The sequence below is a fragment of the Bufo bufo genome, chromosome 1, assembly GCF_905171765.1.
Source record: "Bufo bufo chromosome 1, aBufBuf1.1, whole genome shotgun sequence".
Classification (NCBI taxonomy): Eukaryota; Metazoa; Chordata; class Amphibia; order Anura; family Bufonidae; genus Bufo; species Bufo bufo.
Genome location: NC_053389.1, coordinates 494,010,427 through 494,025,601, shown reverse-complemented (window position 1 = coordinate 494,025,601; position 15,175 = coordinate 494,010,427). Strand labels below are relative to the sequence as shown.

At 50.9% G+C, this 15,175-nt stretch overlaps 1 protein-coding gene across 2 annotated transcripts in view; it reads left to right on the top strand.

The window, feature by feature from the left end:
- The first annotated feature begins 8,508 nt into the window (after positions 1 to 8,508).
- USP15 (ubiquitin specific peptidase 15) overlaps positions 8,509 to 15,175 on the top strand; it is a 136,145-nt gene continuing 129,478 nt past the window's right edge. For both annotated transcript variants that reach the window (XM_040410461.1, XM_040410452.1), the window contains exon 1: positions 8,509 to 8,617. In XM_040410461.1, the coding sequence (XP_040266395.1) occupies positions 8,529 to 8,617 (89 nt within the window). In that variant the 5' untranslated portion in view covers positions 8,509 to 8,528. The remainder of the gene's footprint in view (positions 8,618 to 15,175) is intronic.

Genomic DNA, 15,175 nt, shown 5'->3' with positions numbered 1-15,175 from the left:
AACCCATCCTCTAGTCTGGCCTCTAACCCACCTCCGTTACCAGCCCCAACAGCCTCCAGAAGTAATAATAACAATGGCTTAGTCCCATGACAGCGCGCTGAGGTCGCGCAAACGAGCCTGTCCGCGCCAGGTAGAAGGTGCGCGGCATTGGAAGTCGGCCCGGTCTCAACCCGAGTCCGATTCCGACTCTGTTGGAGAGTCTGAGGAGGAGGCTTTGATGGAATCTCCACGCGATTCCGAGGAAGAGGACATATATATGTCACCTACTCAAAGGGCATCAGTGTCTTTTATGCCTGGGTCACTACGGCCTTCTGCGGCCGAGTTGGCAACAACTCCTGGTCAAGCCGTTTCCCTTACGAACCCTACGGGCGACCCGTTGTTTGATCCGGATTCCCTCCACCTCCCGGCCCCTCATGTGACCAGTTATTTGGAGTCCATGATCCGTAAGCCTCTTAGTAAGGAGGCACGGAATAAGCTCCGGGCCAAATGCCCGCGTCCGGCTATCCCGAACAAGGTGTGCGAAACGCCTGTTGTGGACCCTAAAATGGTCAAATTTTTGTCTAAATCTGGGTTTAGCTCCCGGAGAGGCCTAGACTCGGCTCTACGAGCTTGCCAGGACAAGCTGCTGGACATCCTGGGGCCCCTAGCAAAGATATTTGACATGGCAGAATCTGCCAAAGCGGAGGGTCAGCAGGTCGACCCGGAGGAACTCCATGAGCCATTTGCATGGCAGGAAATGCAAATACGTCGTTAGCTATCGAGCGGCGCAAGGCTATTTTAATGAAAATTGAGCCTAAGCTGACTAATATGGCCCTAACAGAGTCAGGGAAAGAGGCTCAGGGATTTCTCTTTGGAGACCCGTTTATCAAGGAGCTTGGGAAGTTTGTAGGTACCTTTACCGCCCTGGATAAAGCGCAGTCTTCCATGCGTAGGGTCTTCAGCGGTAGGGTCTCCACCAGGGCCGGCAGTGCAAGGGGCCGTCTGTCCAGCCGCTCCTCCTTTCAGACCCAGGGCTCGGGTCGAGGCTCCTTCCCATCCTACTGTTCACCAGCTCAAGACCAAAGACATCAACCGTCCTTTTTCCCATCCCGTGGCGCAACTGGACGAGGGAGACCATATAGAGGGAATCCGAACTTAAGGCGCCCTTTCGGTAAGTCTCCCACCTCATCTCCTTTTTTCGGACAATTATGTCGGGGGCAGACTCCAACATTTTACTCATGTTTGGGCATCCATTACCAACGACCCCTGGGTGTTGTCCACGATTCAGGGTTTTCACATATTGCTGGTGGGGCCTCAGCTAGTTTTTTCGCCGCTTCAACCCGTGATCCGTTCTCAGGATTCACAGCGTCTCATAGACACGGAATTACAGGCCTTATACCTCAAAGGGGCCGTAGAGCCGGCTCCTCACGATCACGACGGGGTGATCAGCAATATCTTCCTAGTCGAGAAGAAAGGAGGTCACCTCCGCCCCGTCATCAATCTCAAGGCTCTGAATGCCTTTGTCAGGTATCGACACTTCAAAATGGAGGGCATCCACCTGCTACAGGACATGCTTCTTCCGGGCGGCTGGATGGCAAAGTTGGACCTCAAGGATGTGTACTTGACGGTCCCGGTTGCACCCTCCTCCAGGGATCTGCTCCGGTTTCGCTGGCAGGAGGCCATTTGGCGCTTCACGTGCCTTCCTTTCGGCCACTCGTCCGCCCCCTGGTGTTTCACCAAACTAATGCGTCCAGTGGTTGCATGGCTCCGCTATCGGGGGGTGAGGCTCATAATTTATCTGGACGACATTCTGATTATGGCCGAGGACCGTGCTACCCTTCAGGCCCATCTACAGATGTCTATACAACTCATCTCCGCCTTGGGCTTCATACTCAACCACGATAAGTCCTGTCTTACTCCGTCCCAAACCATGGAGTTTCTCGGTTTCATGGTGGACCCTGCCTCTTTGACGCTCAGCCTCCCTCCAGCGAAGGTGCGGACGATTCTGGCCCGAGTAATAGGTCTTCTGTCGTCTTCCATTCAAGCTATATTCCCGGCACCTCTGCATTATCGAGCTCTCCAACGACTCAAGATCGCCCACCTGCTGGCGGGTGCATCATATGCGGATCTAATCTCCTTGGATTCAGAGACGAGGGAAGAGCTGGAGTGGTGGATTGGCAACCTTTCTGCATGGAACTGCAGAGCTCTGTTCGGTCCGCATCCGGATATTGTAGTGGAATCGGATGCCAGCCTCCACGGCTGGGGAGCCCACTGCGAGGGTGTTTCCACCGGAGGCCCATGGTCTGCGATAGAGTCCCACCTACACATCAACGCTCTGGAACTCCTGGCAGGTTCCTTTGCTATTCGCAACTTCACCAGTGGGAGGGCCAGGGCATGTATTCGTCTTCGGATGGACAACGTCTCCGCAGTTCGTTACATCAACTCCATGGGAGGTACCCGATCCACCATGTTGACTCATTTGGCGAAGGACTTCTGGAACTATTGCCTGACCAACAACATATCGGTAGTGGCAGAATATCTGCCTGGTCTACACAACACGTTGGCCCACTGGAACTCGCGTTACATTTCGGACACCAGCGACTGGAGGTTAGATGTGGAGATTTTCTCCACCATCGCGTCACTTTGGGGTCCGTTCTCTATCGACCTATTTGCGTCAAGCTGGAACGCCCAACTTCCCAGGTATTTCAGTTGGAGGCCGGATCCGGCCGCGGAGGCGGTGGATGCGTTTCTTCAACAATGGTCGGATGACGTGATGTATGCCTTCCCTCCGTTTTCCCTTATCCCTCGGATCTTAGCCAAGGTGCTTCTCCAAGCTTCGGAGCTTGTTCTGAAACGTCCTTTTTGGAGCACTCAGCCGTGGTTCCCGCAGCTGTTGGCGTTACTGGTGGAAGTACCCCTATTACTTCCTATCCAGCCGTCTCTGCTACTGGGTCCAATGAATCAGTCACATCCTTTGGGTCTGGAGGGCTCCTTGCGTCTGCTGGCCTGCAGAGTGTCGGGGTGTCCTGGCAAACCTCAGGACTTTCGGAAACAGCTAGATTCCTGTTGGAAAGCGCGTGGGCCCCGGGAACCAGAAGGGCCTATTGGGCAGCTTGGCACTCATGGACTAGTTGGTGCCTCCTTCGGAACCTGGATCCCACTACAGCAGCTGTGAATGATGTAGTCCAGTTCCTCACCTCTCTTTATGAGGAGGGCAAGGCCTATCGCACTATTAATGTGTTTAGATCGGCTATTTCCTTCGGCCATAGGGGGTTTGAGGGTTGTCCTGCGGGACGTCATCCTCTGGTGTGTCGGTTACTTAAGGGTTCCCGCCTCACTCGGCCTCGCTTTACTAGCTCTTGGGACGTCTCCACGGTTTTGTCTTTCCTTTCAGCTTGGCAGGCCAATGAAGAATTGTCACTTCGCCAATTGTCGGCCAAGTTGGTTACTCTCTTTTGTCTTATTTCATGCAAGAGGGTTTCGGATGTCCGGGCTTTGTTCATGACTCCCGGTCATTTACTCCGGAAGGGGTGACATTTAACATTTCTTAACGTACAAAGACCAATATCAGCTCGGTCTCTTATCCTACTTTTCCTTCATCTATGGCGCTCTGTCTGGTCGCATGTCTGAAGGAGTATGAGTCCAGAACTCGGTTGCTACGGTCCTCATCGGCTTCACAATTATTTATTTCATTTTGTAGACCCTATGCTCCGGTTACTTCAGTCACACTGTCACGATGGGTGAAGTGGATTTTATCACTGTCAGGTATAGACTCTTCTATCTTTACAGCGCATTCCGTTCGTGGAGCTTCCGCCACGTCTTTGGCTCTGTCTGGGGCACGCCTAGAGGATGTCATGAAGTTGGCGGACTGGTCGCGAGTCTCCACTTTTAAGGAATTTTATTTCAGACCGGACCCTCATGTATTTGCTTCCATTGTAAACCGGCTTTAAACTAGCAATAGGAGCCTCCGTGTCTTGAGATAAAATTTTATGATTTTCCTAGTTTATGACGTAAAGTCATGATTTTATGAAAGACATGGAGGCGAGTATTGACCCACCCATTTTTTACCCTCCTCGATTGTTTTCACATTGTACTGATTTCCAGTGAAGTGTTTTCTGATATGTGGCTTATTGTGCCTTAGTTTTTGTTCAGATATTTATGCTTATTTATTTATTTATGTATTTATATTTGCTTTCTGTTCCGATGCTAATGTTGATAAGGTAGACGCTTATTTTGCGTTATATCTACTATTTACCTGTTTTGTTTTCTTCTCAAGGTTGATTCCGCTAGACTTCGGATGGAAGGTTAATTCCTGCTTCTGCGGATGGTGTTTCGCTGTCAGTTTCTCAGTTTCGGTTGTTTGAGATTGTTTTTTTTTTTTCTCTACGGTTCAAGTTGATCGGTTCCTTCAGATGGCGTTTGTTCCGGTTCCTTCTGTGGAGGGTGTCAAGCCGACAAAGAAAGAGGAAGAGGACTTGAGAGGAGTTCCCTTTATACTGGGACTAGGAGGAGGGGCTATCCGCCCATTGGTGGTTATGTTATTGTATTTTCTTTGCTGCTGTGTGGTTCAGTAAAGAAAGGGTTAAGCAATACTCGCCTCCGTGTCTTTCATAAAATCATGACTTTACGTCCTAAACTAGGAAAATCATTCAATTTTAAGGTGAAGTTGTGGTCATCTGCCCATCAAATATCAGCGAAAGATAAATGTGTTGAGCTAAACAATATCTTAAATTTGCATATCAGATCTGAAATGAATTTAATTATGGAACATTCAAATGAGCTAACTGGTCTTTCCATACTAAATGCTGTGAATGTATACAATCACTGGGGTTACATTTGTATGTCGTATACCTAAACCAAAGGAATTTTCCTTCCACAAGTTCCACAAAACCCAGTTCCACTCATTTTGGATTTTCTTTCCCCAGCTTTCCACCACATTGTATGCAATAGAAAATGATGACATTAGAAAGTACAACTTGTTCCGCAAAAAATGATCCCTTATACGGTTGTGTGAACGGAAAAAATAAAAAAAAAGTTATGGCTCCGGGAAGGCAGGGAGACAAAAACGCAAAAACATAAAATGTCAGGGTCCTGAAGGGGTTAATACTGATGCCTAGTTACTGAGCTATGGCAACAAGTCAAATCCACTACACAGTTTATGGAGCAGAGTAGTATGGTGCCTAGTTCTGGCAGGGAACCAGATGTCAGACCACTGCCATTTGGAAATTGATCACCTGTCCCATGGCAGACTTGTCATCTCCTCCAGAACATCCAGGAGCCTTGTGAAAAAAGGGGAGACACTCAAACCCCCAGAAGAACTGGCAAATCTCCTGGGTGGATGGATGAATGAATGAATGAATGTGGTGCTGGAGTGCTGCATCATCTCACTCAGCCCCTTCATCCATTCTTTGAGGGGCCCAATGGCATCACAAAAGGGGGCTTGACCAATGACAAAGGGGATGTGGTCACCGAATTCGGAGCGTGTGTGTTTCCCCAATGCCAACAATGAAAAACTGTTGGGAATGTCCTAAGTACTTATTCAGACAAGAAAAATGCCAGTCTTCTGTCCGCTCAAAATGGATGTGGGATCAGCACTGTCTCCGACAGCTTTGCGCTTGTCAATTTTTCCTGCATGTATGGCGTCAGTACGTCATCCGTTTTTCATATCCATGAAGAATGTTTTTTCGCATTTCCTAACAATCATCTGTGAAAACGGATTGCACACAACTGGTGTCCATGTGTGATCCATTGACAAGAAGGGGTAGTCTAGTGCAAGAACTGGACCAAAGTAGTCTGTGTGTCAAATCCAGCAAAGGTGTAACGCACCTTCTGCGACCGCGACTGGGCCTGGCGGGGGCCCGCTGCACTCACATGTAACGGGGCCCGGCACTGTCACAGTACTTTATGCTGGGCCCCATCAGAGTGCTCAACTCACCTGCATCACATGCAGTAGAGCATCTATCAGGCCCCAGCACAGCCCTACTAGAATTAGTCATAAATTAAATGGGTGGGCGGAGCCTGACTAACATTGTTTATGCTCCGCCCACCTACTGAATAATTCTAGTAGGGCAGTGCTGGAGCCTGATAGATGCTGTACTGCATGTGAGTTGAGCGCTCTGATGGGGCCCAGCATTAAGTACTGTGACAGTGCCAGGACCCGTTACATGTTAGTAAAGGCAGGGGGCAGTGGAGGTCATTAGTTGGTGCAGTGGGGGACAATCCTGGGGGCAGTGGAGGACACTAATGGGGCAGTGGGGGACAATCCTGGGGCAGTGGAGGACACTAATGGGGCAGTGGGGGACATTACTGGGGGCAGTGGAGGACACTAATGGGGCAGTGGGGGACATTACTGGGGGCAGTGGAGGACACTAATGGGGCAGTGGGGGACAATCCTGGGGGCAGTGGAGGACACTAATGGGGCAGTGGGGGACAATCCTGGGGGCAGTGGGGGACAATCCTGGGGACAGTGGAGGACACTAATGGGGCAGTGGGGGACATTACTGGGGGCAGTGGGGGACACTACTGGGGGCGGTGGGGGACATCACTGGAGGCGGTGGAAGGACATTACTGGGGGCAGTGGAAGAATATTACTGGAAGTAGTGGGCGACATTAATGGGGCAGCGGGAGACATTACTGGGGGCAGTGAAAGGGCACTATAGAGTTATTACTGTGGGCGCTATAGGTACATTAGTGGGGGAATCGCGGTCACAGAGAGGGGGGGGGAGGTGAATGGGTGGCAATCCAAAGTTTGCCATGGGGCCCATAGAACTCTAGTTAGGGCTCTTTAACACTTGCGTTCTTTTCTTCCGGCATAGAGTTCCGTCGTCGGGGCTCTATGCCGGAAGAATCCTGATCAGTTTTATCCTAATGCATTCTGAATGGAGAGAAATCCGTTCAGGATGCATCAGGATGTCTTCAGTTCCGGACCGGAACGTTTTTTGGCCGGAGAAAATACCGCAGCATGCTGCGCTTTTTGCTCCGGCCAAAAATCCTGAACACTTGCCGCAAGGCCGGATCCGGAATTAATGCCCATTGGAAGGGATTAATCCGGATCCGGACTTAAGCTAAACGTCGTTTTGGCGCATTGCCGGATCCGACGTTTAGCTTTTTCTGAATGGTTACCATGGCTGCCAGGACGCTAAAGTCCTGGCAGCCATGGTAAAGTGTAGTGGGGAGCGGGGGAGCAGTATACTTACCGTCCGTGCGGCTCCCCGGGCGCTGCAGAGTGACGTCAGGGCGCCCCAAGCACATGGATCACGTGATCACATGGATCATGTCATCCATGCGCATGGGGCGCTCTGACGTCATTCTGGAGCGCCCCGGGAGCCGCACGGACAGTAAGTATACTGCTCCCCCGCTCCCCACTACTACTATGGCAACCAGGACTTTAATAGCGTCCTGGCTGCCATAGTAACACTGAACGCATTTTGAAGACGGATCCGTCTTCAAATGCTTTCAGTTCACTTGCGTTTTTCCGGATCCGGCGTGTAATTCCGGCAAATGGAGTACACGCCGGATCCGGACAACGCAAGTGTGAAAGGGCCCTTACGCTGCTGAATTCCAGGTCCATGTGCAGGGATCTCAACTCTCCCGGAGGTTCAGGGAGTCTCCCGCTATGGCTCCCTGACACCCGCATGTGAAACAATATATCCCGGAAAGGTTTATCTCAGTCAGATAGCAGAGCAGAGAGACAGAGAGATAAGAGAAGTGACAGGACAGAGTTTAGATTACAGGTTGAATTAACCCTTTAGGGTCAAATTGGCTTCTCAAGGAGATATATATGTTAAAGGCATCCCTTCTGTTTCATTCAGTAGCTATATAACTATTGAGAGAGATGCATTTTTTTTTAAATACATTTACACATTTAACCCTCCATTTTAATTATATTATTTACACCAGTGTTAAATTCACACCCCCTGGATGCTTTAATCATATACATAAATATGATAATTTGGGGCAGGGTAATGAGCCCGGTCCTCCACACCATAGAGCAGAGTGTGCAGATACTGCATATGTTTGAAAAATGTAATAAAAAGTTCGTGAAAAAAAAAACAAAAAAAAAATCCCTGAAATGAGTTTTTGCAGGTTGGGATGTCTGCATGTGGAACACGGGACATGTGAATGGGCGCTATAACATGTCAGTGCCCTGTCTGTTCTGCACACAAGCAGCACATAAACGTGAAAATGACTGGTCTGAATGGACCCTAACGACAGGTCACTATTAAACTCCCCTCAGGGAACATTGCTGGGGGTGCACTCTGGCACACTAAGAGCAAAAAAACATGCTTGTATTTTGGCAACTCTTCCCACGGACTAGACTGCGGTTGTCTCAGAAGCCGCCAGCGTGTAGCCTCAGCCTTACAGAATGACTGCACAGTGCTGCCAGCCGTGCTCCCGGCCAGCAGCTGACAGGACTCCGCTCTGGAGAACGCTCTCCACTGATTGGCTGCTCCGTTTCTCTGGCGCACACAGCCGCTCTCCTCTCTTCCCTTACTTCCCAGCAGTGACGTCACTCCCAGGATGCAGCGCGCAGCTGTCAGTGCAGGAAGATGGCGGAGGGCGGAGTGGTTGATCTGGAGACTCAGAGATCTGAAGTGTCAGCGCTGCTGAAAACCCCTCTCCGGAGAGGAGACACCTGGTGAGTGCTGCATGGGCGAGTGGGGCCCCGGGCGGGACAGGCAGGAAGGCCCAGAATGGGGGGAGGCGAGCTGTCTGGGGCGTAGATGGGCAAGACGGCTGGTGAGTGACAGTGAAAACATCTGTATCATGCCAGCCCCGAGCGCTGCTACCGGGCACCGGGGTCACCTGTTCACAGTCACTCATCCCTACCCTGTGGCCTGAGGCGCACCGTTCCCTCCCCTCATACCCTGCACTAGAACCGGCCGAGGGGCCTGCGGACTCCAGTGCTGTCCCCACACGCTGGCCACTGCACCCTCCACCTGTCACCCTCAGCTGTCCGACTCCTACACTGCCGCTACCCCATGTGCCCAGCTGTCACCCCGGTGTTGTAGCTACTCCACATTACACCTGTCACCCTTGTGCTGCACCTTCCTCTGTGTCACCCTACAGTACACCTGTCACCCCTGTGCTGCACCTACCCCTGTGTCACCCTACAGTACACCTGTCCCCCCTGTGCTGCACCTACCCCTGTGTCACCCTACCGTACACCTGTCACCCCTGTGCTGCACCTACCCCTGTGTCACCCTACAGTACACCTGTCACCCCTGTGCTGCACCTACCCCTGTGTCACCCTACAGTACACCTGTCACCCCTGTGCTGCACCTACCCCTGTGTCACCCTACAGTACACCTGTCACCCCTGTGTCACCCTACAGTACACCTGTCACCCCTGTGCTGCACCTACCCCAGTGTCACCCTACAGTACACCTGTCACCCCTGTACTGCACCTACCCCTGTGTCACCCTACAGTACACCTGTCACCCCTGTGCTGCACCTACCCCTGTGTCACTCTACAGTAAACCAGTCACCCTTGTGCTGCACCTACCCCTGTGTCACCCTACAGTAAACCAGTCACCCCTGTGCTGCACCTACCCCTGTGTCACCCTACAGTACACCTGTCACCCCTGTGCTACAACTACCCCTGTGTCAACCCTACAGTACACCTGTTACCCCTGTGCTGCACCTACCCCTGTGTCACTCTACAGTACACCTGTCACCCCTGTGCTGCACCTACCCCTGTGTCACTCTACAGTACACCTGTCACCCCTGTGCTGCACCTACCCCTGTGTCACCCTACAGTACACCTGTCACCCCTGTGCTACAACTACCCCTGTGTCAACCCTACAGTACACCTGTTACCCCTGTGCTGCACCTACCCCTGTGTCACTCTACAGTACACCTGTCACCCCTGTGCTGCACCTACCCCTGTGTCACTCTACAGTACACCTGTCACCCCTGTGCTGCACCTACTTCTGTGTCACCCTACAGTACACCTGTCACCTCTGTACTGCACCTACCCCTGTGTCACCCTACAGTACACCTGTCACCTCTGTGCTGCACCTACCCCTGTGTCACTATACAGTACACCTGTCACCCCTGTTCTGCACCTACCCCTGTATCACCCTACAGTACACCTGACACCCCTGTGCTTCACCTACCCGTGTCACCCTACAGTAAACCTGTCACCCCTGTGTCACCCTACAGTACACCTGTCACCCCTGTACTGCACCTACCCCTCTGTCACCCTACAGTACACCTGTCACCTCTGCTGCACCTACCCCTGTGTCACCCTACAGTACACCTGTCACCCTCAGCTGTTCGACTCCTACACTGCCGCTACCCCATGTGCCCAGCTGTCATCCCGGTGTTGTAGCTACTCCACAGTACACCTGTCACCCCTGTGTCACCCTACAGTACACCTGTCACCCCTGTGCTACAACTACCCCTGTGTCACCCTACAGTACACCTGTCACCCCTGTGCTACAACTACCCCTGTGTCACTCTACAGTACACCTGTCACCCCTGTGCTGCACCTACCCCTGTATCACCCTACAGTACACCTGACACCCCTGTGCTTCACCTACCCGTGTCACCCTACAGTACACCTGTCACCCCTGTACTGCACCTACCCCTCTGTCACCCTACAGTACACCTGTCACCTCTGCTGCACCTACCCCTGTGTCACTATACAGTACACCTGTCACCCCTGTGCTGCTCTTACCCCAGTGTCACCCTACAGTACACCTGCCACCCCTGTGCTGCACCTACCCGTGTCACCCTACAGTACACCTGTCACCCCTGTACTGCACCTACCCCTGTGTCACAATACAGTACACCTGTCACCTCTGTGCTGCACCTACCCCTGTGTCACTCTACAGTACACCTGTCACCCCTGTGCTGCACCTACCCCTGTGTCACCCTACAGTACACCTGTCACCCCTGTGCTGCACCTACCCCTGTGTCACCCTACAGTACACCTGTCACCCCTGTGCTGCACCAACCCCTGTGTCACCGTACAGTACACCTGTCACCCCTGTACTGCACCTTCCTCACTGTCATCCTACAGTACACCTGTCACCCCTGTTCTTCACATACCTCTGTGTCACCCTACAGTACACCTGTCACCCTTGTACTGCACTTACCCCAGTGTCACCATACAGTACACCTGTCACCCCTGTACTGCACCTTCCTCACTGTCATCCTACAGTACACCTGTCACCCCTGTTCTGCACATACCTCTGTGTCACCCTACAGTGCACCTGTCACCCCTGTGCTGCACCTACCCGTGTCACCCTACAGTACACCTGTCACCCGTATACTGCACGTACCCTGTACGTTGCCCTACAGTACACCTGTCACCCTGTACTGCACTTACCCCAGAGTCACCTTATAGTACACCTGTCAACCTTGTACTTCACCTACCTCTGTGTGACCCTACAGTACACCTGTCACCCCTGTTCTGCAATTACCTCTGTGTCACCCTACAGTACACTTGTCACCCCCTGTACTGCACTTACCCTAGTGTCACCGTACAGTACACCTGTCACACCTGTACTGCACCTACCTCACTGTCACCCTACAATACACCTTTCACCCCTGTACTGCACCTACCTCAGTGTCACCCTATAGTACGTCTTTTAACCCAGTATTTCACTCCTGGTGTTCGTAAGCTACCTTAGTGTCACTCTACAGTACACCTTTCATTCCTGTACTGCTCCGACAGCCAGTGTCACCCTATAGTACACATGTCACCCCCATACTTGACCTACTCCAATGTCACCCTGTTACCTTCATCTGTCACCCCAGCAGTGCACCTGTCAACCCGGCACTCCAGCTACCCCACTGGTATCACATACCACACCTATCACATACTGCACCTACCACAATGTCTTTCTACTCTACAGCTCTCGCCCTCGTACTACAACTACCCCACTGTCATCATATACTACGTGTATCAACCCCATACTCCAGTTACCCCACACCTGTTACCCCATACTGCACCTACCACACTGTCTTCATATACTTCATATCACCCTTGTACTGCACCTACTTTACTGCACCTTATCATATATTAAATCTGTCACCCTGGCACTGTACCTACACCCATGCCCCCTATGAACTATACCACTCACCCCCATATTACACCTACCTTATTGTCACCATATTAAGTACACCTGTCACCTCTTAAAGTCACCTACCCCACTGTCATCACATAGTTCATGTGTCACTTCACCTACTACATCTATCACAAACCTTCCCCGCTGTCACCACATTTGGTACACCTGTCACTTCGATGCTGCAGCTAACCCACACCTACCCTCACTGTCACCATGGTTACTGCACCTGTCACCTCCCTCACCACTACATTTCTCCGACCCCTGATCCACTGTCCCCATATTTAGTACACCTATCACCTCACTACTACACCTGTCGCCTCACTGCCATAGCTACTCTATTCCTATCCCACTGTCACCTCACCTACTCCACTGTCCACTTACCCCCCATGCAACATTTTACATATACCCACCGCACTGTCACCATTTTAACTACATATTTTACTCCACTACCACAACTATTATGCATCAGTCCCACTGTCACCCTAATACTATACCTGTCACCCCACTGTCCCCTTACCGTGTGCACCTTTATGGTAAAGCACTGGCTGAGTACGTAATCCCAGTTTGCAGAAGGCGTTCTGTTGTTTCATCATGACGGTGCATAATGTGATGTCTTATTACATAAGAAAATGATATTGAATGTCCGCATGATGTGTGAAACTACTTCTGATTCCTTCTAATTTTGCCATACTTAAAGGGGTTTCTCAGCCTTTTATTTTGATGACCTGTCGTCAGGATAGATACCAATATCTGATTCTCGGCAGCTGCCAGTACTGGACACAACTGCTGATGGGTGGTGGTGCTGGAAGCTGGACCCCCACCAATCTGATAACGATGACCTTTCCTGAGCATAGGTCATTGATATCTAGAGAGTGGAGACCCCCTTTAAGCCTCATGTGCATGGCGTTAGTAGGGATCTGTAATGCAGCATCCATAGAACTCTATGAGCCTATACTGGATGATTTCATTAAAAAAATAATAATAATGGCCTCCATTGTATCCTGAGTTACAGAGCTACCCCCCTTAGAAACCTTACTTTTAGGGAAGAGTACAGTGTGGCTGGCCTTCAAGGCCCGTGCGCCCAGCCTATGTAACTTCCACTGCCATGCCATATAATACATATACTGCCTGTGAGCAGTAAAGACAGCTGGTGCCGACGACTCTCAGCAACAAGCAGCACCTCCAAAATACTGTTCAAAGGAACGGTTAGAGTACTGTGCTGTGTACCAGCGGTCATGTCTTTGCCATGCAAGTAGTACTTTGGATTAATTCTGATCTTCGCTTAAAATTATGTACCGTGTAAGCGCCCATTCACACGACCGTATCCGTTTTTGCAGATCTGCAAAACACGGATACCGGCCAGGTGCCTCCCACATTTTATGGAACGCAACATCCTCCCCCATGATAGAAATGTCTATTCTGGTCTGCAAATACGGGCAAGAATAAGACATGTTCTATTTTTTTTTTTTTGCGGGGCCAGGAAAACGACATATGGATGCGGACATCTTTTTGAGGCTCCGTTTAAATGAACGGGTCCGCATCCGATCCGCAAAAATTGCGGATCGGTTTCGGACAGAAATATACGGTCGTGTGAATGGGCTCTAAGACGAAAACTGAAAAGGGGGCATTTTAGTAACGCTCTGCACCAGCTTTCTGGCATAGAAAATGTGTACATTTATGTGTTCTGTTTTGTGCCAAAATTTGTCACCTCTTTTGCTGCGCTCAGCGCTTTTCTCAAATAGTGTGAGGAGCCTACACGCGTAACAAAACTTGTGCCAGAAAACTAGCATAAATTTCACCAGAAGTGACACTCCTTGCTGCCGTCAATTTAATTTTCTGGCGCATGGAAGTCCCAATGTAAAAAAAATGTTCTTCCCCCTCGGGTTGTGCCTTAACCCTTCTGACAAATGGGACCAGTATCTATCATGGAGTTGAAGACTTGTGGCCCACACTGCCTTGGATTGTTGTCTTACTACATAAGCCACCTGAGATTGAGCTTCAGATCACTGACTAGTGACCAGACGTTCTTCATTATAGCAAGTCACCTCGCCCCTCAAGCATCCCGCCTCAGCATCACTGGCTGCTTTCATGCTAAATCTTACAAAAAGTTCTATTTCTAAAAGCGGCCTAACTAAAGGGGGATTCTGTTTTCACACATGGCCCTAGATAGCACCAGTAAGGGCTCAGGCACATGAATGAGTGCCGACTGGACCCATGTTAATTGCGGTCCGCGATGCACGGGCACCGACCGTAGGGCCACCGTATGCGGACACAGGACCCATTCACTTGAATCTGTATCCCCCCCCAAAAAAGCAGTGCATGCACTACTTTTTTGCGGTGCGGAACCATGGACAGAAAACCCACGGAAGAACTTCGTGGGCTTCCAATCCGTGCATCTGTCCTGCACCCTATCTTCGGATTGCTGACCAGTTCGGTTTGTAGGCCGCCTTACGGGCATGTGCATGAGCCCTAAATAAAATGATCCTTAAAGGGCTCCCTTGAAGACTATCCTCAGCATAGGGCATCTCTAGCTGATCAGTGGATGTATGACACCCCGCACTCCCGCCAATCAACTCCCCTGCACCGTCACCTCCCATTGAAGTGAACTGCAATGTTGACAGTGCCGTGTACAGAGAACAGCTGATTGGCGGTGTCCAACACCCCAAACCCCTGCCGATCAGCTAGTCATGCTGATGAAGGCTGGACAAAAGAAAACCTTTAAAAAAAAACGTCACTTTGTGATGATCAGGTTGACAATTTGTAAAAATAGATAGGAATGCTTGTTCATGTCACTATCCTTATTTATACGGCTATGCAATAGTTCCCCATTAGTAAAATGTAATTCACAAGCGGTGAGGAACTTGTCTACCCCATTTAGGGGTCCTCATACTTATTCCATACATAATACTTTGTCTGAAGGTTACTTTAAGGCCTCATCCACACGACCGTTGCCTAGCCGTGGCCGTATTGCAGCCCGCAAACAGGGGGTCCGCAATATGCGGGCAGCAGCCGTGTGCTCCCCGCATCACGGATGTGGACCCATTAACTTGAATGAGTCCGCAATCCGGAGCTGCGGTGCCCAATGCACAGAACGGCCCCACAACGGCCCTGTGCATAAAG